At 37.0% G+C, this 25,841-nt stretch overlaps 1 protein-coding gene and 1 long non-coding RNA gene across 9 annotated transcripts in view; one reads left to right on the top strand and one right to left on the bottom strand.

Moving 5' to 3' along the window:
- LOC126758068 (cytosolic purine 5'-nucleotidase) overlaps positions 1-25,841 on the top strand; it is a 103,574-nt gene that overhangs the window by 63,106 nt on the left and 14,627 nt on the right. Inside the window, exon 1 of one of the 8 annotated variants that reach the window (XM_050472072.1) lies at positions 9,387-10,515. The exons of the other annotated variants lie outside the window; for them this stretch is intronic. Within the exon in view, the coding sequence (XP_050328029.1) occupies positions 9,710-10,515 (806 nt within the window). The 5' untranslated portion in view covers positions 9,387-9,709. Of the gene's footprint in view, positions 1-9,386; positions 10,516-25,841 lie in introns of those variants that run through there. 8 annotated transcript variants of the gene reach the window in all.
- LOC126758095 (uncharacterized) overlaps positions 13,940-25,841 on the bottom strand; it is a 317,225-nt gene continuing 305,323 nt past the window's right edge. The window contains exon 3 of the long non-coding RNA XR_007666820.1: positions 13,940-13,959. This is a non-coding gene — a long non-coding RNA (uncharacterized LOC126758095). The remainder of the gene's footprint in view (positions 13,960-25,841) is intronic.

The following is a 25,841-nucleotide window of genomic DNA, read 5'->3' as shown; positions in this document are numbered from 1 at the left end:
TGATTAAAATTTCATAATAGGTGGCAACCCTGAGCAAAATAGTTTTTTCTCAGAACTCATTAGATTGATGTTTATATTACAAACATTACTTGATTTTCAATTTTATTAAACTAAAATTTTAAATCATATGGCAACTCTAATCTAAAAAAAATTTTTCACCTACAAATTTTTTAAACATCTTCACTCTAATAGACATAGCGATTTTTGTCTTCAATTTTTTTTTACTCAAAACTGTTGACGAACCGAACAATCAGAAATTTTGTCACTCAACTCTTTTTAAAAAAAATCATTTTCAAAGATTTAAAAAAAAACATTTAAAAAAATTATTTTCAAAGATTTAAAAAACTATAAAAAAATTAATGATTAAAAAAAGTGTAAAAAATATCTTTTCAAAGATTTAAAAAAAAAATCAATAAAAATTATTTTCAAAGATTTAAAAAACTATAAAAAAATTAATGATTAAAAAAAGTGTAAAAAATATCTTTTCAAAGATTTAAAACAAAGATAAATGATTTTGTTTAAGGAAATCTCTTTTTATAGCCGAGACTGTGACAAGCATTGACAGTCAATATACATTTTTACAGTCTATTTAACAATGAAACTTCATTTAAAACTTCAATTTTTTGTGCATACTATTTTTGAGACAAAAATAACGGAAATTCATCTGTTTTCGACCACAATCAGCACGTTGAAGGCTTTGTTACTTGCAGCCATTGTTTTGATTGTCATTATCATAAGCTTGTCGCAAGCAGGTGGCACCTTAACTCCATTTTGTAAACAAAAAACAGAAAGCAATATTTATATTTTATGTCGACTACAAAACTTAGCCACAACATTGTCCTTGCAACCAGCTGTGCACTCGATAATAAGTCCAGCGACCATAATGAGGTTATACAAAATGATAAACAATAGCCTGTTTGGCCATAATCGGAAGAAAAAAATAATGCGTTTTCATTTCTCTCGCTTTTAACGCCAGTCAAGTGCAATTGTACACTTTTTGTGGCAACAACAGCCAGTCGCCGCTGCGAAGACAGTCTTTTCTGCAACTGAAACACATTTGCATTAACACGCCCCTTTGGTGGCAATCACGCGCAAACTTGGCCCGCTAACAATGGCGTTGAAGTTAACTTAACTCTTATTCAAAAAAATTTTGTTACTGTTTTTTATGCTCTTTATCGCTATCTCGCCGCGTTTGCTTCAGCCATACAAAAGCGTGAGTAGCCCGGTGAGGGCAGTAGTAGCGCTGGCGAAAGAGTGGAACCTTGACATTCATTAGTTCATTCCGAATACAGCCGCAAGTGATGACAATTACAGTTACAACACCCGTTCTAGGAATGACAGCAGCAGCTAAAGCAACAATAACAACAAAAAAGTTGTTTGCTTGTCAATTTGCCGTTTGCATTCGCCGGCAGCGACAAGCCTGCTCAGTTAAAATGCAAGAAAGATAGAATAAAATAGAGAAATATACACGTATATGTCTGCATGTATGTATATAAGTATGTATGTATGTATATAAGTATGTATGTATGTATATAAGTATGTATGTATGAATTTACTATGTTGTGTGTCTTAATTTTTATGGCAGTAACTGCCAGCGGCATCTGATAGTGTTAATCTCCAGCGAGTAGCGGCAGTGGAAAAAATTAAAGCTCTGGCAGAAATCTACTTCATGCTAACAAAATGCTTGAGTGGCAGCCATTCATGCTTAGACACACGGACGAGTATATGTATGTATGAACATACATATATGTATAAGTGTGACAGAGCCTATTTGTTTAATATATAGTCCAATAAAATCGATAATTGGCATTAAGCTTGAATGGCTTGATTTTATTGTCATTACATTATAATGATAATTTTATTACGAGCTGAGCCCGACACTCTTGATGTTTTACTTACCAAGGTGGTTAGTTAATGCGCCGGCTTTTTGCATGAAAGCGACCTTTTTTGAAAAAATAATTTTTTTTTAGTTCAATATAATTATAATATATATATATGCGGGTGATCCAAGTAGGTAGTGATCATTCGGCGCCGTTCGCAGCAGATCGGACTGACATATGGAACGACTTGGCGTATTTTACGTCATTATCTTAAATGGAAAGCGTAAAGGCGTACAAAATACAGCTTGTGTTAGAATTGAACCCGCTCGACCTCCTCAAGCGACATCGCTTTGCTCTATGTGCTCTTGAAAAGTTCCAAGAAGATCCGACATTTTCGAGCCAAATTTTGTTTAGCCATGAAGCCCGTTTCTGGCTCAATGAGTATGTCAAAAAGCAAAATTGCCGCATTTGAGGCAAACAGCAACCTGAAGAGATTCAAGAGCTGCGATTTCAACTAGAAAAAACAACGGTTTGGTGTGGTTTGTGAGCCGCTGAAGTCGTCGGTCCATATTTTATCAAAAATAATGCCGGTGAGAAGGTAACCGTCAGTGACGACCGTTGTCGCGACATGATAACCACTGAAATTGAAGCTCGTGATCTCGGCGACATTTGGTTTCAACAACACGGCGCCACTTACCACACATCGCATAAATCAATGGTTTAGAGAACACTTCAGTGAGTAGATAATTTCACATTTTTGGCCGGACGATTGGTCATCAAGATCGTGTGATATCAAATCGTTAGACTTTTTCCTTGGGTGGGTATACATGTAATAGGTTGTCAAAAAAGTTTTGCGGTATTTTCGTTAGTTGGCGCTGAAAGTTTTATTCGTCGCATCGGGTTATGCTATACCTTTTTGGAAAGCTCATTTCACGCGCTAACACGTGTTTGATTGATTGTCGTTTCTTTTAAGACGTTCGTGAGTTATAGCGTCGCAAACGTGGAGCAAATAAAGAGAAAATACGGCATATTTTACAGTACTACTCGTACTATGATAAAGGCAAAAATGCATCTCAAGCCGCCAATAAAATTTGTGCAGTTTATGGACCCGATACAGTTTCCATTTTCACCGTACAACGATGGTTTCAACGTTTTCGTTCTGGTGTAGAGGTGGTCGAAGACGCGCCACGCTCCGGAAGGCCTGTCGTCGAAAATTGCGATAAAATCGCTGAATTGGTCGAAAGAGACCGGCATAGTAGCAGCCGTAGCATCGGTCAAGAGCTGGGCATGAGTCATCAAAAATGCATTTCAATTTCAATAAAAAAAAATTCAATAAAAACACCGCAAGACTTTTTTGACAACCCATTATAAAGTCTAAAGTCTATGCGGACAATTCCGCTTCGGTTCAGGCCTTGGAGCAAAAAATCACGCGTGTCATACGCCAGTTTCCAATCGAATTGCTCGAAGGAGTGATGGAAAATTAGATTTAACGAACTGATCATCTGAGTCGTAGCTGCGGCCAAGAAAGATAAGCTTCAGAAAATAAATGCCAAAGAATGTTCTTCAGATGATAATAAACATTCCATATTAAATTTGAAGTTTCTGTGGTTTTGCTTTAAAAAAGTAGAGAACCGCGAAATGCCTCACCATCCATTGTAAATTCTTTTGAATCGCACTTTGCTTTTGTTTTCATGTAACATAAATATGTATGCCCACACATAGGTGAAAAAAACAAAACCGTTACTTTTATTACCGTAGTCATGGTTGCATTTGAGGCCAAACATTATTTTGCCAACTTGCTGACTTACTACGTACTTCTGCGAGTTCATCGCTGCCAACTGGGTGGGATGTGTGCGCGTGTGCGTTTATGTGGGCGTGGGAGGTCAGAGTGTTGGGCGTTTGCGGACTAACTTTAATATTTATGTTTGTAGAGTCATATCACTGCAATTTAGATAACACACTTTGTTGTTGCTAGCAACGCGCAGCGAGTGCCAGTTGTCAGTTGACACTTGCTGTTTGCTGTCTGAACGGAGTGGAGGGAGCTCGATATGAGGTCCGAAGCTAATGAAGTCAAATGCAAATTCCATTTTAGAGCCACACATTCGACACACCACAACTAATTTGTTTATGTTACTTGTAAATATGTATGTAACACACACATCACTTATGTACATAGCATAGCTTAACATGGCATACTTACTTGTATATGAACGTGCAATGACATCGCCGCGCCGGGTCCGGCAAGCGCTCAAATGTCAATAATTTTATGTTTGTTTGTGTCTGTGTGAGCTTTTTAGCTTTTGGCTGTCGGGTATTATATGGCGTACATGGTCTGTCATAGCTGTCAGTTAAATAAATTTCCGTTGACATATTTACATGAACTTATATGTATGTATGTATACATGTGTGTGTGTGTGTGTGTCAAATGCGCATATTTATTTATTTACACAAATAAAACGTAATTTTATGGCTTTGCTACAAAATGTTGCGAATTTGCTTATTTGTTTTAAATTTACTACGTTTCTGTTTTGAAAAGCATTTCCACACTCGACAGTACATTCATTATGTAACCACGTCACTTGCTTAATTACCTGTTTGTGTTTCGATAAAGTTAACATTTATGGGTGTTCACCTTTGTGTGCTTGTGGGAGCTGAGAAAAATCGATTTTTTCTTCATATTTTCAAAACACGTTGTTTTGAAAGTTTTTGAAGAAGAATTTTAAATATTTTAGAATTCAAATATAAATTTAAATATTTTATATTACAAATATTAGTAAAAATATTGGTAACAAAAACAACAAATATAGCAAGAATTTATTCTTTGTAATACCAAAATTACATTCTGAAAATTGTTTGTTTTGTAACTCAGCATTTCTTGAAAAAATTCACTTTCTGCAAAAAAAATTAAAATCCAATATATTAAATAGTTTAAACAGAGTTTTAAAAATCAACATTCTATAAATGGAGTAAATTTTAAAATATGTATCTTAAGGGGGTAGCCTGCTTTAGAAGCTTCAAAAAATCGAATTTCTTTTTTTTGCTTAAATCTCTTTAGAAATAAGCTAAGAATATGGCCCCAAAGTTATAGATGGAAATTCGAAATATTTTCGAAGTTAGAAGGTAAATAGTGAGCGTCTAGCAGGTATATTTGAGCGATTGGACAGAAAGCGAAAACTTTGACGCGCAATTTATTGGTTTCTCATTTTTACGATTTTTCTTAATTGGCGGGCAGGATAGAAAAAAAACTAAACGTCGTATGGAATTGGGGCAAAGTTTATTATCTTTGGCATTGAATTATCTTCTATTTAAACTAAAAAAAGCTAAGAAAAGTCAAGTTTGAACATATTTTTAAACAACATAAAGTCAAATTTTTGTGGTCAAAAACCACTTTTTTTTCAATTTAGAAAAAATTTTTAAAATTTTACAATTTTTTTGGAATTTTTTTTATTTTAACTAAAACATAAATTATTAAAAAATATGAATCTCTTTGAATTTTTTGTTTCCGACAGAAATTGCGACCTGCATCCTGCCCGCCGTCCGACAAATGCACATGCGAGATGCATCGGGCAATTGCTTCCCAAAGGCAGAATATCAAAGATTTCGTATCAAAAAAATTTATGAATGATGTTTAAACATATAACTATAAAGCCTAAAAATTTCGCTTTAATCAATTATTTCTTTCCTTCCCAAAAAACTCCTGAAAAAATTTGAATTTTTTTAGCCTCTAAAGCAGGCTCCCCCCTTAATGGGTTACATGGGCTTCATGGCTTAAAGAAATGATATTGGCTATTTTAATTCTTTAACATCTCTAGAATATTGTCCTAAATGCTCAAGGTGAACCGTAATTTTATAATATTTTTTTAGATACAGCATTGAAAAGTTACGTGCTTGAGGTCAGCTATAGTATAGCCAGTGAAAACTTTAGAAGCGTGTTTCTAGAAACCATCTTTTCAAAGTCGGTTGTCAAGATTTCTCGCTAACTACTCAACCGATCTTAATGAAATTTTACACAGATCTTCGAAATATAAATTAAAGGATCTTTAACGAAGTATTTTCTTTTGTAACAATCACTGCTATAACAAGTAAGACTATTTTTTTAGCACCGTCGGAGATCGCATGTAACTCAGGAAATATTACAGTTTTTTTCTATATAAATATATCCTCTTAATTACAAAAAAATTATATAGTAGCTTTGTTTTAATTTCCAAAATCGTCCTGTATATGCCATCCAACTACAGACGTGCCTTATATCTGTCTCTGCCTTATATTTTCCATTTTTAAACTAATTACATTTCATCGCACTCCCTCGCACAATAAATATACATACAAGGTGTATTCCAAAGTAAACAGGACTTAAAAAAAAACAGAACAAATGGTTTTTTCGGCAAAATTAATTTATTTTATTCAAAATAGTCTCCTTCTGCTTCAATACAGCTTTTTGCACGGTCCAAAAGCATGTCGAACGAGTGTTTTAGCTCGTTGGCCATATCAGGTGAATACGGGGAGTGGTTGATGGTTAAAATGTGATTTTTGATCAAATATTTGGTCCTTTGAATGTTGGATTCTGAGCAATTTTTGGTCGTCAGTCAATTTGTGCGGAACAAACCGTGCACACACCTTTCGTAAGCCCAAATGTTCGGTCAAAATGCGATAAATCGTTGTTTTGGAGATGTTCAATTCCATTTCCATGAATTTCAATGAAGATTTCGGCTGATTTTCGATGAATACACGCACAGCTTCACAGGAATTTTCAGCGATCACGGATTTTGAATCAAAACCACATGTTGATCGTCATTTGTGTGAAAACGTTGAAACTATTCGTGCACTCTGCTACGGAATAGGCAATCATCGCCATAAACTTGTTTCATGAATTGAAACGTTTCGGTAAAAGCTTTACCAATTTTTAAACAAAATTTAATGTTGGCTCATTGTTCGAAGCTCATTTTCGCACCGATAACAGAAACATACTGACTCTTAAAACGCAATAACTTCACTTTCAATAGATGAAATGTCATGAAATTCTCACTGGACAAGCGATAAAGTAGCAAACTCTAACGAACCAGTGGACATATAGATGGCGCCACCAGGTTGCGCTAGATTCAATAAATCCTGTTTACTTTAGAAAGTGCCTTGTGCATCCATACAATAATACACAATGAAAAACGAATAGCTTTTCAGCAGTGGAATAAGGAGCATTGGCAGGCATTAAAGTCAAAGCTATGCGCTTTTAAAATCAATTTGATAAAGCAAAACTGACTGCGACAATGGCGAGTGAGAGAAGTCATAAAAATTGGTATCGGCCGATAAGCAAATCGAATTGAGTCAGATTTCGCAGAAATGGCAGCTCAGAAGCTCACCAGAAATTGGCGAAAGCTGTGGAAAAAGACAAATAAGCTCACAAAGAAACGGCGCGGCGAACGCATAAAGGCAAGCAAAATCACTTAGTACACGTTTTTTGTTGTTATCACAACTAGCGTTGTTGTTGTTCGTGTTATTGTTGATGCTTGTCGCAACAATTGCGTTTTATGGCAGAATGTTTGAGCAGCAGCTATCGGCACCAAGCATCGGCAACAGCAACACAATGTGACAGCGAAATGACAGTTTGTTTGGCAATCGAGAATATCGATTCCAAGTGCGCATAAATACGCACAAATACAGACAAACAAACATGCAGGGATGTGTGTGTGAGAGCATACAAATTGTGCAGCATTTTACTATGTCACAGTTAAGTAAGCGACAAAATCTGCAATAAATGAAAGCTTTAAAATTTATTTGTGTGCACACATACATACATATAACTGCATTGTATATATGTACATATATATACATATATTATTTATGTACATATGCAGTGAATGGGTTTATATACTTATATAAGCGAGTGCATACATTTTTATTCGGGAATGTTTGTATGCATTTAAGCTTTTTAGTTTAGATTACTATTTCTATACCCTGAACAGGGTATATTATGTTTGTCACGATGTTTGTAACACCCAGAAAGAAGCGTCGGAGACCCTATAGAGTATATATATAAATGATCAATATGTTGAGCTGAGTCGATTTAACCATGTCCGTCTGTCTGTCTGTCTGTCCGTCCGTCCGTCCGTCTGTATATATACGAACTAGTCCCTCAGTTTTAAGATATCCTTTTGAAATTTTGCAAACGTCATTTTCTCTTCAAGAAGCTGCTCATTTGTCGGAACTGCCGATAACGGATCATATAACGGAATAAAGTCGGAATCAAGTTCTGTATGGAAAACTTTCACATTTGACAAGATATGTATATTCACGAAATTTGGTATACATTATTTTCTAAGACAACAATGTAATCTCCGAAAAAATTGTTCAGATCGGTTAACTATAGCATATAGCTTCCATACAAACTGAACACATAGTTACTAAAAGAAATGCACCTGTGAAGGGTATATTAGCTTCGGTGCAGCCGTTTTTTCTTGTTTCTATTGGTTTAGTGCTTGTATATATATGTATATATGTATGAAAGTATCAATATTTATTTTGCCGTCTTCAAAGTAGATGTTATACGCTTATGCCAGCGATTTTTCCAGTCCTCGAAACACTTTTTCGTATGACCTTCAGCTCCTTCAGCGAATTTTGTTTTATCTCTTCAATCGACTGAAAACTTGTTCCACGGGAACGTTGGCGGCAATTTCAGTTTGTGGAACAAGAAAAATTTGGTAAATACGGTAGTTGATCGTATTCATTGCGTTTTTGTCTTTAAATTCGATCACAATCGTGGCACCATGCGATGATGCATTATCATCGTGTATCCATGAATAGTTCTGCCACAATTTCGGCCGTTTTCGACGGATGTTCTCACGTAAACGCCGCAATACGGCCAAATAGAACTTCTTACTAACCATCTGTCCCTCCAGAACATATTCATGATACACCAAACCACGAATATCGAAAAAAACAATCAGCCTCAGCATGACTTTTGAGCGACTTTGGAGTGTTTTTTTTTTTTTGGTTTGGCTCGTTTTTCCATCCATTCCGGTGACTGTTGACTTGTTTGCCTGTCAAACTCATAAACACGTGTCTCATTGGCACTTTCTTCCTCTCCCTTAATGTGGGATCGGAATTCACACGATCAAGCATGTCCAAAGAGATCTGTTTATGGTACACTTTTTGAAAATAATTTCTAGTCGAGCAAGAACGCGTTTCATACCCAAAATATCCACCAATATCATTCGAACGGACAAGCGAGTGGTGTCGAGCTCTCTTATCGTTTCTCGCCTGACAATTTTCAAGCACCATATCTTTCACTTTTTTATTATTTTCATTGGATGAAGAGGTCGAAGGTCGCCCTGAACGAGACATGTCTTCAACAATCCCTCGACAGTCTTTGAAGGCTTTGTACCACTCTTTGGCTTGCGTTTTTGATAAAACTGAGTCACTGTAAGTCTTCTTCAACGTTCGCAATGATTCCGCACACGAAATTTTGTTAGAAAAACAAATTTGAGAGAAATTCTTTGTTCAATTTAAAATTAAATTCGGTTGATTAGCCGCACATTTGCTTTCAACGGTGATAAATTCCTAGAATACTCAACGCTATTGTTTAGAAATATTTATCTCCAATAGAAATCAAAACAAATATGCCAAATAATCGCCTTTAACCAACGTACACATACACTCACATAAGTACGTATGTACAATAACAACAAAAAAGCACATTAAAGCAATTAAATCGCCGCAAACAATTAAAGTCATAATTAATGCAACAAATAGGCGCGCGGTGAATAAATAAAACAAAAACAAACACGAAATCAAAAGTGCCCTAATAAACGTCAATTGAAAGAGCAATTAACGCGCCACCCGCCAGCGCCAGAACAAGTGTGTGAACGCGCGCGAGCACCGCCGCTTGACACAAAATGAATGTGCGAAATGAGGCGCGACGTTGCTCATACGTCACGGCGTACGCCGCGTACAAAGATGCGCCAACCGCCAATATTTGCCCAATGCCGGCGGAGATTGACGCACAATGTCCTTGTTATGGGCGAAGACAAAGCCTTGATTGTGCCGCAAATGCACGGATAGACACGGCAGCTGCAAAAGCAACAACAACAGCTGCAAAAGCAACAACAACAGCTGCAAAAGCAACAACAACAGCTGCAGTAACAACAGCAGCAAGCAGCGCGACATGCAATGACGGGCAGAATGTCGAATTGACAACGAGGCTACAGGCAAGCAGCCCAAGTCATAAGAGCGCACCAGCCACTGCAACAACACACATACGCACACCACTCGCCTGCAGCCTTAATATGAGACCAGCGCTGCAGTTGCAGCTGCCACTTGCGCCACCGCTGCATTTAAGCGATGAGGAAGAGGATGCGAGTGATAATGAGATGAATGATGATGATGAAGGGCACTGCAGCCTCCAGCAGCACGGCTGCCATCCACAACAGCAACAACAAAAACATAATATGGACCACAGCAGCAACCACAGCAGCCACAGTTGCCACAGCTCAGCATCAGACAGTGATGAAACCGACATCGGTCTGCAGGCTGTTGCCAGGGCCAATGACAGCCGCCTGCTAACAGCATTGACCGCTGAGCCGCAGCAACCAACTGCCAGCGCAGACATTGACACATCCACGCCGTTAGACGACGTCACGCAGGTTTCGAGTTTCGATGATGACTGCTTTTTGCTGCGGACGCCACCGGCAGCGCAGAATGAGTAAGTTCAATTGATCTGTGTGGGAGTTGGGGGTGTACATAGGGTTGCAGGTACTCGTGCGTGTGTGTGGGTGTGTGGGTGCGTGGCAGAGACAATGCCTGAAAATGAATGACACGCTCGAATGTCTAAACTCACATGTCGTGGCTGTTGAGTGCCTTCGGTATTGAAAGTCATACATTTGTCCGCCGCCAAAATGGTGTTGTATTACCCGCTGGTGTGTTTGTATGTGAATGTGTGTGTTTCAGCTGGCGTTCGTTGTAAACAATGTCTGGCCAATAAAGTCTATTATTGTTTGCGGTGTCTGACCTACAACATCGCCGCTCGGAGCTCGCAGCTCGTTTGAATAACTTTTAATTATTTTGTTTTGTTCTGATTAATGCGGCTGCTGTGGCTGTGTTGTTGTGTTTCTCAATGCAGGTGTTTTGCCATTCACCCGTGTCTGCTACAAGGATACGCGCAAGGTCGCCGCCGATTGAGTTCGATTGAAGGTTTAAATAACAAGCCATGATGCCGCCGTGTGCCGTTGCAGGTGTTAGAACCACATTGCTGATTAATTCAAGCGAGTTTTGTTTCGATGAATTTTGATAACCAAAATTGGAATATATTATCTAGCAAGGATTTTCCATTATTGATGCCGGAAGTGCTTTGTATGATTATTCATATGAAAATGATAGTAAAAGTTTTAAAAAAAAAGGAAGGATTTTTTGTCTTGTAGTCAAGGGGTGTATGGTTTTATTTTATTACATCCATCTGCAGCCGTCGGATATAGGAAAATATCTAGGCTCATCCTGTATAGGAAGCTTTCATGGAAGCCGCATATCGAAGAGAGAGCAATAAAGGCATCGATTGTCTTGAACTACTATAGAAGAGCCATTGATAAAAGATGGAGTCTCACACCGAAAGTAGTCCACTGGTTCTACGACACCATAGTCAAGCCCATTGTATTCTTTGGATTGATGAAGGGCTTTAGAAAAGACCACATTTGCAAAGCAACCCGAAAGCGTTACATAGGCGGCGGTGCACTAAAGTCCGCTCCAGCCATGGCACTTAACGCTATCCTGCACATATTGCCCGTAGACATCGTCGGAAGGTGTATGGCTGCGAAAGTTGCTATCAGACTCAGATAATCTGGGTTCCCAAAAGAACATGTAACTGAACACTCGGAAAGCCTCACACACTTTGACTTCGTACAGGATCACTTGAATCATGGAGGCGCCAAACCGAACTCTGGCGGCTACTACTCTGCCCATATACCGGCGAGGGTGTCGTGGGTGGGAAGAAGCCGTTGGAGGAGAAGGGTAGTGAGCTTCTTTACGGATGGGTCAAAGCTTGTGGGCAAAGTTGGTGGAGGAGTTTGCTGTCAGGAGCTCTCTATCAACTGCAACTTCAAAACCGCTAACAATGGAATGGGAGCGGGTCGGTGCTCCCGTATATTCTTGTGTTCTACTACTAGATAGCTTTGCTTTACGGAAGCTTGGTCTGCCTCAAAATTCTTTTGACCCAAGATCGATTGCAAGAGTTCTAGTGATCCCTCCCCTAGTTGTGTGGTAGGCCCTCTTAGCGTCCATGCTGTATGGTCGGCAATCTTACCAGACGCCATCTCAGAAGTTGTTTAGAGTTCGGTGGAAACAACTCAACACTTCCTTCTTGACTGTCCTACGTTTGGGAGGTCAATACTTAGACATTTGGGAGCGCATACTTTCAAACATCCCAACGACCTGGAGTGGAAATTAAACGCCTGTGCAAATTTGTATTGGCTACTAAGCGTTTTGCTAATTTATAAGTTCGAACACAGGAGTTCTTCTTTTCTATGGCTTCACAAAGGATTGCGTGATTTTTTATCAGTCATCCAACCTAATCTAATCCTACAGAAAGTTCGGGGAAATAAACATGACAGAGACGCTGAAATACCTCCTATGCTTCCGTCCAGCATTATCTAGAACTCGCCGTAGATATCGCGGAGCTTCGCAGTTCAAGAGCCTAAATGAAGTATCAGAATTAGATATCAAGCTCCCTTAAACTTCACAAAAAACGTTGTACTATTTCAGCTCAAATTAAACCGAACCACCACCAACTCGCATTACTTAAGACCAATAGGTATACATATGTATATGTATGGCGAAACCTAACTTGGCTTAAATTAAACATGATTTCTGTTGCTTTTATGACTAGCTAAGAAACTAAAAAAGTTAGTTGCATTCATGTCACTACTTTCTAAACACTTCTCCAGCGCCAACTTAGACTTAGAATGTGACGGAGCTCTTCCAATCTTACTGATAAACTTGCGGGTTTGCTTGTGAATCAGTAATTTCCAAAAGTTTTAACAAGGACTTCCTTTTCAACTCGAACTTTCGCTTTTTCTAAATCCTTTGCTTTCCAAACAGCATCGCCTTTTGAGTTACTGATATTATCTACCGACCTATTCTGAAACCTACTCTGAAAAATCTCCGTCTTGCCATCTTTAAACATCATTCATACCTAACATTTTTGCAATCATTAAAAGTATCCTCTTAAGAATTGCGTCTCATCACTTCTTTTGTTTACGATATCAAAATTTATGAATTTCTATCTTGTACGGTAATTTCCAAATCTCATAATGCTCATAAAACATACAATAGTGGTGTTCGATTCGCCATTGCTTGCTTCAATATACTCCATATCTGCTCTCTTCTCACGAAAACCACATCTTACAGTTATCCAGTTGGTTTGACTACCAAAGTTTATCTATGTAATTGTAGTGGTATAATTTCTATTCATAACATCTTTATTAAATTTATGCCATTTTATGTGTCATATGCCAGTTGCATGTTCGTTTCGCCACTTTCTCCGTTTTTTGCGCGTCTAAAACCAATAATAAACTGTCATTATTTTTAGCCAAATAAATTCTGAATATGAAACTGTCACAGTACAAGCACATAACTGTAATTAACTGTCAAAAATGCATAATATTCCTTAAATTTAGTTGCATTTGACTTGAGTATTTTTGAATTCAAAATATTTTCGAACACATTTGGCGTGACTTAAAGCATTCATTACACAAATATATGTTTGTTGAATGCAATTAAAAGTGTATTTTTAAATAAACAAAATTGCAATAATTGGCTGTAAAATTTTTGTGAAAACGTTGCAAATTTCATTCAGCCTTGGACTAAGGCCAAAAACAACTGACTCACCTTGATCATGAATTGCCAACGAAATATTCGAAATTACCCTACAAACTAAATGTGAAATTATTAAATTAACTCGTTGCAATTATAAGCGAATTTTAATGAATATACATATTGACATATTTATATCTAATAATATTAGAGTAATATCAAAGGGTGATACATTTTGAGGTTCCCTACTTCTTTAAAGAAAAAACACAGAAACTTCAAATTTAATGGAGAATGTTTATTATCATTTGAAAGAACATTCTTTTGGCATTTATTTTTTGAAGATTATCTCTTTCAAATGTTGGCCGCGGCTACGTCTCAGATGGTCCTTCCGTTGAGTCCTATTTTCGATGACTCGTTCGGGCATTTCGACTGGTAACTGGCGAATGACACGCGTGAAGTTTTGCTCCAAGGCTTGAATCGAAACGAGATCGTCCGCACTTTAGACTTTACATATTCTCACAGGAGTACAGTGTGATATCACACGATCTTGGTGGCCAATCGACTGGCCCAAAACGTGAAATTATCTGCTCACGGGAGTATTCTCTCAATAAATCCATTGATTGATGCGATGTGTTGGAGGTGCTGCCGTCTTGTTGAAGCCAAAGGTCGCCGAGTTCCCGAGCTTCAATTTCAGGCATCAAATAGTCGGTTATCATGGCGCGTTAACGGTCGCCATTGACGGTTACACTCTCACCGACATAATTTTTGAAAAAATATGGACCAATGAACTCATCGGCCCACAAACCACAGCAAACCGTTGTTTTTTTCTGGATGAAATGGTAGCTCTTGAATCTTTTCAGGTTGCTCTTTGTCTCAAATGTGGCAATTTCGCTTCCTTACACACCCATTAAGCCAGAATTGGGCCTCTTCGCTGAACAAATTTGGCTCCAGAACGTCGAATCTTCTTAGAACTTTTCAAGTGCTCATAGCGCGGAGCGATGACGCTTGGGAAGGTCGAGCGACTGCAGTTCTTGCACAAGCTGTATTTGGCACGCTTTCCATTTAAGATTTCGACGTAAAATGCGCCAAGTCGTTCCATACGTCATGCCGAGTTGGTGCGAATGGCGCCGAATCGACTCTCCACGGTCTTCGTGTACTCTTTCAGCTAAGGCTGCTACGACTCACGAGTGATCTGTCAAAAAAAGGTTATTGAAAAAAGTACCTTTCTTTGGATCACCCGTTATTAGAATACTACTATATGTATATCCACCAGCACCGAACATCGCCGAGGCAATAGCGTAGAAACCATTAAATGCCCAAATGTGAGCACATAAAATTCAAAGTATTTTTAACAAGCGCCGACTATGCACTACATTTATTCATTTGACTTTACGAAAAAAAATGAAATGAATTTGAATAAATTAAAATCTATTTTCCACATAAATAATGCAGGTGAGCGCCATTTGGGGGAACGCGTGGCGTTCGTGCTGCTAAGTGATATCAAAACGTTTTTATTTTATGTCTGTGAAGTTCACACAGCAAAAAGAATATTATAAATTAAAATTTTAATTTTTTTGCTTTTTTGTTTAATTTTAAGCAGCGTCACATCGCCAGCAGCGCTAAAAAAGTTTGGCAACTGCAGCTGTTGGCGGCGATTAGCGCGGCGCACGGCTGAATTGCCGACAATTGTTGCTGCTGACAAGAGTGGATTGTCGTTTATTTTATTGCCAGCTTAACAATTTAGAACATTTCCCTTTTCCGTTTTTCTTTTGGCTTTTAAAATTCACAAAATGCCATCCGCATTTGCCAATTGAATAATTGTGTTTTCAGACACGCGTTTTTGGCTGCATGAAAAGCTTGCCAACCGCCCTTAATTGAAAAATTATTACAACATGCCGTGCTTTTTGTTGTTCTTTTCAAGCCTTTGGGCTGCCATTGGCCTGAAATATCATTGACGTGTTTTTAGTGTGGATATTTATAGTTTTTATTGCGATTATTTTCGTGTGTTCACGAAATGTTTTTCAATTTTGCGGTGAGGCAAATTATAGTACTCACAGATGTGCTGTTTATGTATATATGTATGCATAATTAACTAAAAATACATATAATATGCATATAGATGTTCAAAAACACTAGGTTGGTACTTAGAAACCGAATAAATTTTTTCAGGTACTCTTTAATGGGTAAAACTAGGAATAACAATATTAATTATGAATATTGTTCTGAATTCATTACGATTTATCCTTGTCACACTGGTTCAGAGTTCAAGTTTTTCTATAGAGCAACTAACAAATATTAATTATTATTATTACACTTTTTTGGTCACTGAACTAAATTAAAATTTATTTCCAAACAGCAGATTTCCTTCTCAAATAATTGTCGAAAGCCCATGGAAAAGTTTTTTCAGGGATCATTCCTAATGTGAAATTTTTAAAAATTCTAATAAAATTCTAATAAATCTTTATTCTTCTACATATATCGATATATCGATAGATCTATACCTTCAAAAATCACATACTAAAATTTTAAAATGGTATTTTGCATATTTTTTACTTACTGTCTTTTAAAGTGTGGGCAATCAGTTTATCTTTAAACGCGTTTTGTCATAAATGTGTTTTTCAAATTTGCTGCAAACATTACTTGTAGCAAAAGATCCGATCACTATCAAATATTCTGCAAGTTCTGTATACAGTTCTCCATTAAATCACCTGCCAGTGTTTTGATCTGATCAAAAATCAAATTTTGCCAGGCCGAAAACGATCGAAATTCTGGGCAAAACTCAACTACAACAAATAAGGAAGGGCTAAGTTCTGGTGTCACCAAACATTTCATACTGTCGCATGATAAAGTGATAATCGAGATTTCAATATCCGTCATTTACATATTTTTCAAATACCGTATTTTTGTAAAGTTTTATTCCGCTATCATCATTGGTTCCTAATATACATATATACTCGTATTATACAGAGAAGGCATCAGATGGAATTCAAAATAGCGTTATATTGGAAGAAGGCGTAGTTGTGAACCGATTTCACCCATATTTCTTACATGTCATCAGAATGTTGAGAAAATATTACGTACCGAATTTCATTGAAATCAGTCTAGTAGTTCCTGAGATATGGTTTTTGGTCCATAAGTGGGCGACGCCACGCCCATTTTCAATTTTTAAAAAAAACCTGGGTGCAGCTTCCTTCTGCCATTTCCTCCGTAAAATTTAGTGTTTCTGACGTTTTTTGTTAGTCGGTTAACGCACTTTTAGTGATTTTCAACATAACCTTTGTATGGGAGGTGGGCGTGGTTATTATCTGATTTCTTCCATTTTTGAACTGTATATGGAAATGCCTGAAGGAAATGACTCTATAGAGTTTGGTTGACATAGCTATAGTAGTTTTCCGGGCGGGGCCACGCCCACTTTTCCAAAAAAGTTACGTCCACATATTGTCCTCCCTAATGCTATCCTTTGTGCCAAATTTCACTTTAATATCTTTATTTATGGCTTAGTTATGACACTTTATAGGTTTTCGGGTTTCGCCATTTTGTGGGCGTGGCAGTGTGCCGATTTTGCCCGTCTTCGAACTTAACCTTCTTATGGAGCCAAGAAATATGTGTACCAAGTTTCATCATGATATCTCAATTTTTACTCAAGTTACAGCTTCCACGGACAGACGGACGGACGGACAGACAGACATCCGGATTTCAACTCTACTCGTCACCCTGATCACTTTGGTATATATAACCCTATATCTGACTCTTTTAGTTTTAGGACTTACAAACAACCGTTATGTGAACAAAACTATAATACTCTCCTTAGCAACATTGTTGCGAGAGTAAAAAAATACTTGGTTACCAACTGTCTATAAACATTTTCATATGGAAAATGGCAACACTTTCTGCTATAAGAATTAAGTAGATTAGTGAGAAAGAGTTGTGGACATAACGAAATTTTGCACCAGCTCGAAACTAATCTAAACAAATCAGACTATACCCTTCCAAGGTTCGATTTCAATAGTGACTTCCAAGGGAGAATACCCTTTGGACTTAAATGGTGAAGAGTTTTAGTAGAGGAAGAAAATACTAGCTCAATCTATACCGACAGATTCAAGAAAGGACGACAGAGTAGGAATGTGGGTATACTATACTCCTACGATGTTGATATCCCCCTCTCTCAATTCGTCTGGCAAACTCAGTTAGTTCTACTAAATAATGGATAATACAGTAAGCTGCCATATACACAGATAGGCGGCATTACTAGGCGGTTGTCGTCGTCGAAGATAAATTTCAGTGTGACCAGCAAATTTAGAAACGCTTTCAGCTCACTGGCAGGTCAAATTTTTGGTTCCCGAATTTATGAATATTTTCAGCAACGAAATAGTAGACGAATTTGTCAAGTCAGGAGTCTGTCTAAACGAATCTGAGGCGGAGACAATGCCGCGAGAAAGGATCTCTGGACGAATCTGAGGCAGAAGCAATGCCGAGCCTGTGAGGAACGTTCAAGAAGAAGAGCCAAATACACAATTTGAGCAAATACATCAGAACAGTTGGGAATAACCAAACGACAGATAGCAAAATTGGGAGCTCCAAATGATTTGAACAGAACAATGAAACGTGGTATCAAGCTACAAGGTTCTACGATAGTGTTTTAAAATGCCACATCCAGCGCTAATTGAGCCGGAAGGGGCTGCACTCTTACCTAACTACCTACCAAATTTTCTTTATAATTTTTTTTTTGTTTTTCGCCGTTTTAGACTGTCGCATTTCGGTAGAATTTAACTAACTCAGTTGGGACCAAATTTTATATTTGATATCTCCGACTGTATCAGCTTTGCGTTTGTAATTTAGAAAATTTACTTTAAAAACTACTTTCATACTTGTATATTTAAGGACCTCCCTAAAAGCCACTGTACACAACTCTGACGGCACATTTTCTCCGCCAGCAATGACGCGTTCCACTCATTTGACTGTCATTTGTGTACTCGGCGCTCGTCACGGCCCGTATAGTGCCATACATTTTAATTTATTTGTTATTTCTACAAATTTATGTGTTTATTTTTGTAAACTGTTACATTAGTTTTCCATTTCGGTACACAAGTTTTACAAATTATTTACATAAATTAAACACGATTTTGTATTTGAAAATTTTTAATTTTCGCTCAATAAATTTTCAATTAATTGTGTCATTTTGTGCGGTTTCTAATAAATTGCGTTGTTAATAATTTTTGGCATCTCTATTTCGAAACAAATATTGGATTTGCTAATATAGTATATAGTACAAATGGATATACGAACTTGTACTTTCCATATACCTAATCTAACGCCACATTTCCAAGAACATGCTTGGAGAATTTTATTGATTGTTACGTATATTTTCTGGAGTAAGTAAACTTTCACTGAATCCGTGTGATCAAAATTTATCCCGGATTGACAAAAAAGCATATTTTCACGTATTTTATAATAATAAAAAAAAATTGATCGACCTCATAATAAGCTCCTAAGCCAACGCCAAATCCAATTTTCTATACACTTGTTATAAGCCTCGGCTGAGATAACCTTCAGTGCTTACATCGAATGTTTGGTTTTTGCTACTTCACCATTCGCTATATTGTTGAACAATTTCGACCTCATATTCATAAGCCCATGTTTCGTTACCAGTAATGATGCGTTTGAAGAATTTAGGGTTCTTAGCTACGATGTTACGGCTGTTTTGCAACCTCTACTCGACGTCATTTTGCAAAAGATTCAGTTCTTTTAATACGAGTGTAGCAATGACACGCTTCATATCCAAAATATTAACCAAAATGTGTTCAGTCGAGTCATAAGAAATGTTGAGATCTTCTGCTATCTTTTTGATGCCCACATGACGATTTTCAAGTCCTGTATTTTGAACTTTGTCGATGTTATCACTGACTGCTTTGTTCCACTCAAATACTTCTGTTCGTGATAAAGCAGATTTGCCAAACATTTCTGTAACATTGGTATTTTCAAAAAATGTGAGCTTAGATTGTTAGTGTGACTAGCTAAATAATGTACTCACTCTTAGGTCCAAACTGATATAGTTCTACCCAAATATTGGTTAATGGTTACTATAAGGTTTCCGATCCGATAACTGTTTTTTTTCAAATTTCGCGTAAGATATATAGATTATCAAGTAAGAGAATGTACTATATTACTAAGTAGATATTCTCTATATTTTTCTAAAAAAATGTTCTTCAGCATTACATCTTCTGGAACTGTTTCGGTTAGGTGTATCAGTATGTGTCCAAATGTATTAACTCTCTAACGAAACTTATATCCCATTTTTACATTGCCTCTTAAATTTGTAAGCGAGTGTCAAAAGAACACTCAACTCGAATCAATTCTTCCTGAAAGTGTCTAAAAAACTTGTAATATCTCAGTTGACTAAATTGTGTTTTGGGAGGTTTGAACTTCTAAAGATATTCCCTAGGGTTTTGGTTTCTCATACCACAGTATCGCATTTACAGACACATATTTCTCACAGATCTTCCTGAACTCGAACTAATGGCTCTTCCAAATAACCAAAGCTTATATATCCATTTATTATAACAGGTTTTTTAAAGTTTTCCTAACAAATAATTGTTGGGAGTTATCCTATTCAAAAAGATTTCACTTCTTCTTCACCAAGTGCAGCCAGCTCCTTCTCCACCTGATCTCTCCAACGGAGTGGAGGTCCTCCTCTTCCTCTGCTTCTACCGGCGGGTATTGCGTTGAATACTCTCAAAGCTGGAGTGTTTTCATCCATTCGGACGACATGACCTAGCCAGCGCATCCGCTGTCTTTTGATTCGTTGAACTATGTCCATTTACAGCTCATCGTTCCATCGACTGCGGTACTCGTTGCCAATGCGCAAAAGACCATAAATCTTTCACAAAACTTTTCTCTCGAACACTGCTAAGGCCGACTCATGAGTTGATGTCATTGTCCATTCCTCTGCAACATATGGCAGGGCGGGAATGATGAGTGACTTATCGAGTTTGGTCTTTGTTCGTCAGGAGAGGACTTTACTTCTCAATTACGTACTCAGTCCAATGTAGTACTGTTGGGAAGTGTGATTCTGCCTTGTATTTCAAGGCTGATATTGTAATTGGTGTTAGGGCTGGTTCCAAGATGATATGATCTTATGGAAGATCGTACCCTCTCTATTTAGCTCTGCAGCTTGAATTATTTTCTCCAGCAAGTGATTGAAGAAGTCGCACGATAGGGAGTCGCCTTGTCTGAAACCTCGTTTGGTATCGAATGGCTCGGAAAGGTCCTTCCCGATCCTGACGGAGCTTTTGGTGTTGCTCAACGTCAGCTTACACAGCCATATTAGCTTTGCAGAGATACCAAATTCAGACATAGCGGCATAGATTTCATGAAATTTATTTATTAAGGTGCCTTTTTCAACACATTCACCAACTTTGAGTTTTGAAATTTTTCTGGTATTAGTTCTTTAAACAATTTAAATACAACTCTAACTTAAAAATTAAAATCTTTAAACATCCAAATTATTAAATTTTCAAATTATTGCCCATTACAAACAGATGCAGGTTGACAAATACATATCTACACCACCACCACCATCTGCAGAGGAAGATTAAAATTTTCTAATGGCAAATTTATACGAGTAGCATAATTAAATAATAATATCTGACTGCTTTAGCGGTTGTTCAAATATTCAATTCCCATTATTAAATCACATAAAAGCCACCGCTAATGGCATATAAATATCTACCGTTCTCCAGCGACGCATTATACCCAGAAGCGCTTTGCAACAAACATATTTGTAGAGAATTTGTGCGTGGGAATTGTGAGGCAGGTCGGAAAACGGAGGAAATTCAAATTAATAGCAATTTATGATTTTACCGTTATTTTTTATATTTACATTTTCCTTTTTTTTGGCGAAAAAACACTTTGTGCCAGACGATAGAAAGTAATAGCATAAACAACAACACAAAGCGCTGAACGAGCCAAACGGGATTCTGCGAGATGAGTTGTTACCAGAGTAAAGAAGAGCGAGTAATTCCGCTGCCAGCAGAGCAAATAGCAAAGGATCAAAAGTACAATATGCTATAAACGCGTTAGGGTGGTGCTTAGGGAAAGGATTTTAAACTGATTTTGTAATTCTCAATTGTGAAGTGAAATAAAGCCTTAGATGAAGATAGCATACCTACATCTCGGTGCTCATTTCAAAAGAGTGAAGATTAACTTCTAGCTGTCAAATTTGAAGTAACATTACTCGTAGCTTTTTTTTTTTTTGAATATAGTGCAATAGGCAATAACACAACTTCACCTGCCTTTTAAGGTTTAGCACTCAACTGCATTTCAGTTGAAATATTAGAATTTCATATTAGCGGTAACAACTCAACTTTTTTGACAAGAGTTGTAAGCAAATAAATAAAAAAACTTGTACGACGTTGACAACTCACCTTTTTTGACAAGACTTGTAAACGAAGTTAGAAAATATGTTGTACGACGTTGACAACTCAACTTTTTTGACAAGAGTTGTAAACGAATATAGAGAAAATAGTTGTACGACAGTGGCAACTCAACTTTTTTGACAAGAGTTGTAAGCAAATATATAAAAAAAAGTTGTACGACGTTGACGACTCACCTTTTTTGTCAAAAGTTGTGAGCGAATATTGAGAAAATTGTTGTACGACGTTGACAACTCAACTTTTTTGACAAGAGTTGTAAGCAAATACATAAAAAAACTTGTACGACGTTGACAATTCAACTTTTTTGACAAAAGTTGTAAACGAAGTTAGAAAAAAGGTTGTACAACGTTGACAACTCAATTTTTTTGACAAGACTTGTAAGCGGGAATAGAAAAAAACGTTGTACGATGATGACAACTAAACTTTTTTAACAAGAGTTGTAAGCAAATATATAAACAAATTTGTACGACGTTGACAACTCAACTTTTTTGACAAGAGTTGTAAACAAATACATAAAAAAATTTGTACGACGTTGACAACTCAACTTTTTTTGACAATTTTTCTATTTCCGCTGGTTATGTCAAATTTCTGTTTTAAATTTCAGTTGTTTCAATTTCAACTCAACTGAAACGAGTTATTTTTCAATTTCAATTTAACTGAAGCGTGTTGTTAAGATCTTGGCACATCATACTGCTACGGAAGAATATACTCTAAAAAATGTTTTTTTTATGCTTAGGGACCACCCTACTATTCCTTTACATGCATATATATTAAACATTTCTGTGTAAGCAGTTAAAAGTTGCAAATTGAGGAATAAACGCAAGTGCCTGCAATTTCGGTGGCAACAATAACGCTACTTTTTCTCATAAGAAGACAGATAACAAAAATAACAAAAAATTATATTAAAAAAGTCGGTGGAAAGCCTAACTATGACAGCTTTTTACTGTCCACCAATGTCGAAGAAGTACGAGTTCCGTGTGGCAAGCGCAATTTTTGGCATAATTTCAAATTATACAAAGTCTCCAGTAGCACTTCACACCAGCGCACACCATCAACCACCAACTCTACACGTGTATAAGTGCTTAAGTAAATCGCCTTGACCAGCTCTGCAAAGGACAGCCATTAACGTGTGTTTTGTTGCGCGTTGTGACAACTTAGCTGCTGAGCTTGTGTGTGTGAGTGCGCATGTGTTTGTATGGCGCCTATAAAAATGCCAAAAGACAACATATCATTTGTTGTCATGCTGTCATATGCAACACGGGAATAGGTCCCCTTAATGGGCAGTGGAGTTGAATTAAGTATAGCATTAGGTGCGGAGATTTTCGGAGATATCTTCGTTCATATAAACACAAATACATACATACAAATATATATAAAAGTAGTTTAAGTGTGTTGCAATTGTGGCAGCCTAGTTACGCACTTTGCCGCTCTAGACAGCAGACATTAAGCAGGCAGTCGGTGTTTATTAAAGTTTTCTGTAGCCTAATTTGCCACTGTTTCGTGGAGAAAGAAATTTGTGATATTTGCAATAAGCTGATTCCAGTAGTCAAGCTGCCTCAAAATAAGCTTTCAATTGTATGCATATGTTGCCTCAAGACTTTCGTGTTTATACGAATAAGTACATAAGTTCATTATGGCTGGTTTTGAAATTAAACTTCATAGATGCATATTTTTATCGAGTCTTTCGAAAACATAGATAACGAGATTTGTTGAGGTTAACTCTTAAAACGCTATATATATTTGTGAATTTCAAAAAATAAATTTTTTATCGCATATATATGGAATATTTGAGTATATACTCCGAAAATTTTAAGCTTATCCGCCAAATAGTTTAGGAGATGTGCGCGTATTTGTAAAAAATGTAATCGCCTTCCAAATCTTTAGGCGCATTTTTCTCAGAACGCTGTTTCCAGAGCCGGTGAAGAAAATTTCTGCAAAACTTCTGGAGCCACCGACTTGAAATTTTCAGAAGATTAGACAAGACAAGGTATATTTGTCAGAAAATAAACGAAGGAATATCTTTGAAAATAATTTCGATTTCTTTATTCACTCAAGTGCAGAGCAAATTTTTCACAGAAAAAGCCTTTTTTTGGGAATCGTCATTTGTCAAAAAACAAAATTTTGACTAGTCCTTCGATTAATAACAATATTGAGTCCACTCAAGCGAGATCGCCAGTCCCACATAGAAAAGACCTCGATCGGAAGCGTTTCACTAAGATTGATACCATGTGTGCTTATAGACAGATAAAGCGAAAATTTCACCATATGATACCTGAGATTCAGCATCGAACGAAAGATCCCCCAATGAATGTTAGCACCCACAAATATGTAGGTATTAAGTGCGCTACTAAGTTCTCGATATTGTAAGAAAATGCTTATAAATGAATTATTCACAGTATTGACCATAGCTAACCACAACTTTTGCCAGCTTACGGGCAAAGCTCGAATACCATTACGGTAAAAGTGTTCATCTTGTGATGCTATTCAGGAATCAAGGCATTTTTCGATGCCGTCTTTTAAATAGAACTGCTTCAGACGATGCTTCATCAAACGGAACAAATAATAATCGGACGGTGCAATAGTCGGTCCAAGTCGGTTTTAACGGGTTTGGCGCAATCCTGAAGCCTACGTAAATTTTGTGGAGTTTCTTGTTTCTGAATCATTTCCAGCACATTTAATCGCTTTGAAATGCTTTGGTGGGTGACTCCCAGTCATGAATCCTCCGTAAACTTTTTGGAGTTACTGATGATGGCTTTAGCCGCCGATTTCTTTGACTAAATAAGAAAATCAGCATTTCCCGCAAATGACGAATATTGTGCAAAAAATCCGACATATACCAAAAGTATATGACACATAGTCACTAATGTGAAAATGAAGTTTCTTTTTCTGATATCTACCTTAAGTTTATCATGTTTTGGATACATCAAAATCGATCACCATTAACTGCTGGAGCCAACTATTAACAAACAGCGAGAACTTATTGTAGTTACGCACACTTAATCTAAAATTAAAAAGAACATCGGATCATCTGTTTATATGTTTGTCAAACCTTCACTAATAAGTAGTTTAAACTCAAAACTTACTAAAATGTAGTTACGCACTTTTGGCAGAGAACATTACTAACTAGCATGTGAGTATGTCTCGCCTCCATTCGCCACCTGGTACATAGCAATTCGGTATGTAAAATCCTGCCGGAGTTGCCATCAAACGCACATGCTGCCGCCGAACAATTTAATGAAAGAATTCGAAATGGACCGACAAAAGAAAGTGTGCGACAGGACTTAATGAAAACTTAACTACTAACATACTTTAATATGTTAGCTCGAACTTAAAGATGCTGCTATGATGGTGCTGCGGAGTGCTTTTCACAAAATAATAGAAATATTCTCAATATTGTTTTAGAAATCACTAAAGTTTGGTAATTTGCGCGGCTGGTTGTGTGGCTTGTGTGCTACTTTTGATTGGAGTTTAAAGTTTTATTAATATTTAATGAAGCAGGTGAAGTCTTAAATATTGACTTTTAGTGAAATTGGACAATATTATATATTTTGTATATTATTTAGAAGACTCTTTAGAGCTTTGAGAGCTTCCTCCAATTTTTGTTCTTATTGTTTTATGTGTAATATTTGGTAACTTCTATGATAACACAAAATTTTTTGGCGGTTTTTTTCATATTTGAATTTAATAAAATTCCTTAAAAGTTTTATTTTTTTTAATTTGGGAGTTCTCTGTCGGTGGCCTAACTTTAGATCTATATATGACCAAGTAAAATTATCATATCCGAAAGAAGTAAGGC

The sequence above is a fragment of the Bactrocera neohumeralis genome, chromosome 5 (assembly GCF_024586455.1).
Source record: "Bactrocera neohumeralis isolate Rockhampton chromosome 5, APGP_CSIRO_Bneo_wtdbg2-racon-allhic-juicebox.fasta_v2, whole genome shotgun sequence".
Taxonomy (NCBI): Eukaryota; Metazoa; Arthropoda; class Insecta; order Diptera; family Tephritidae; genus Bactrocera; species Bactrocera neohumeralis.
Note: the sequence above shows the minus strand (reverse complement) of the source record. Positions and strands in the feature narration are given on the sequence as shown.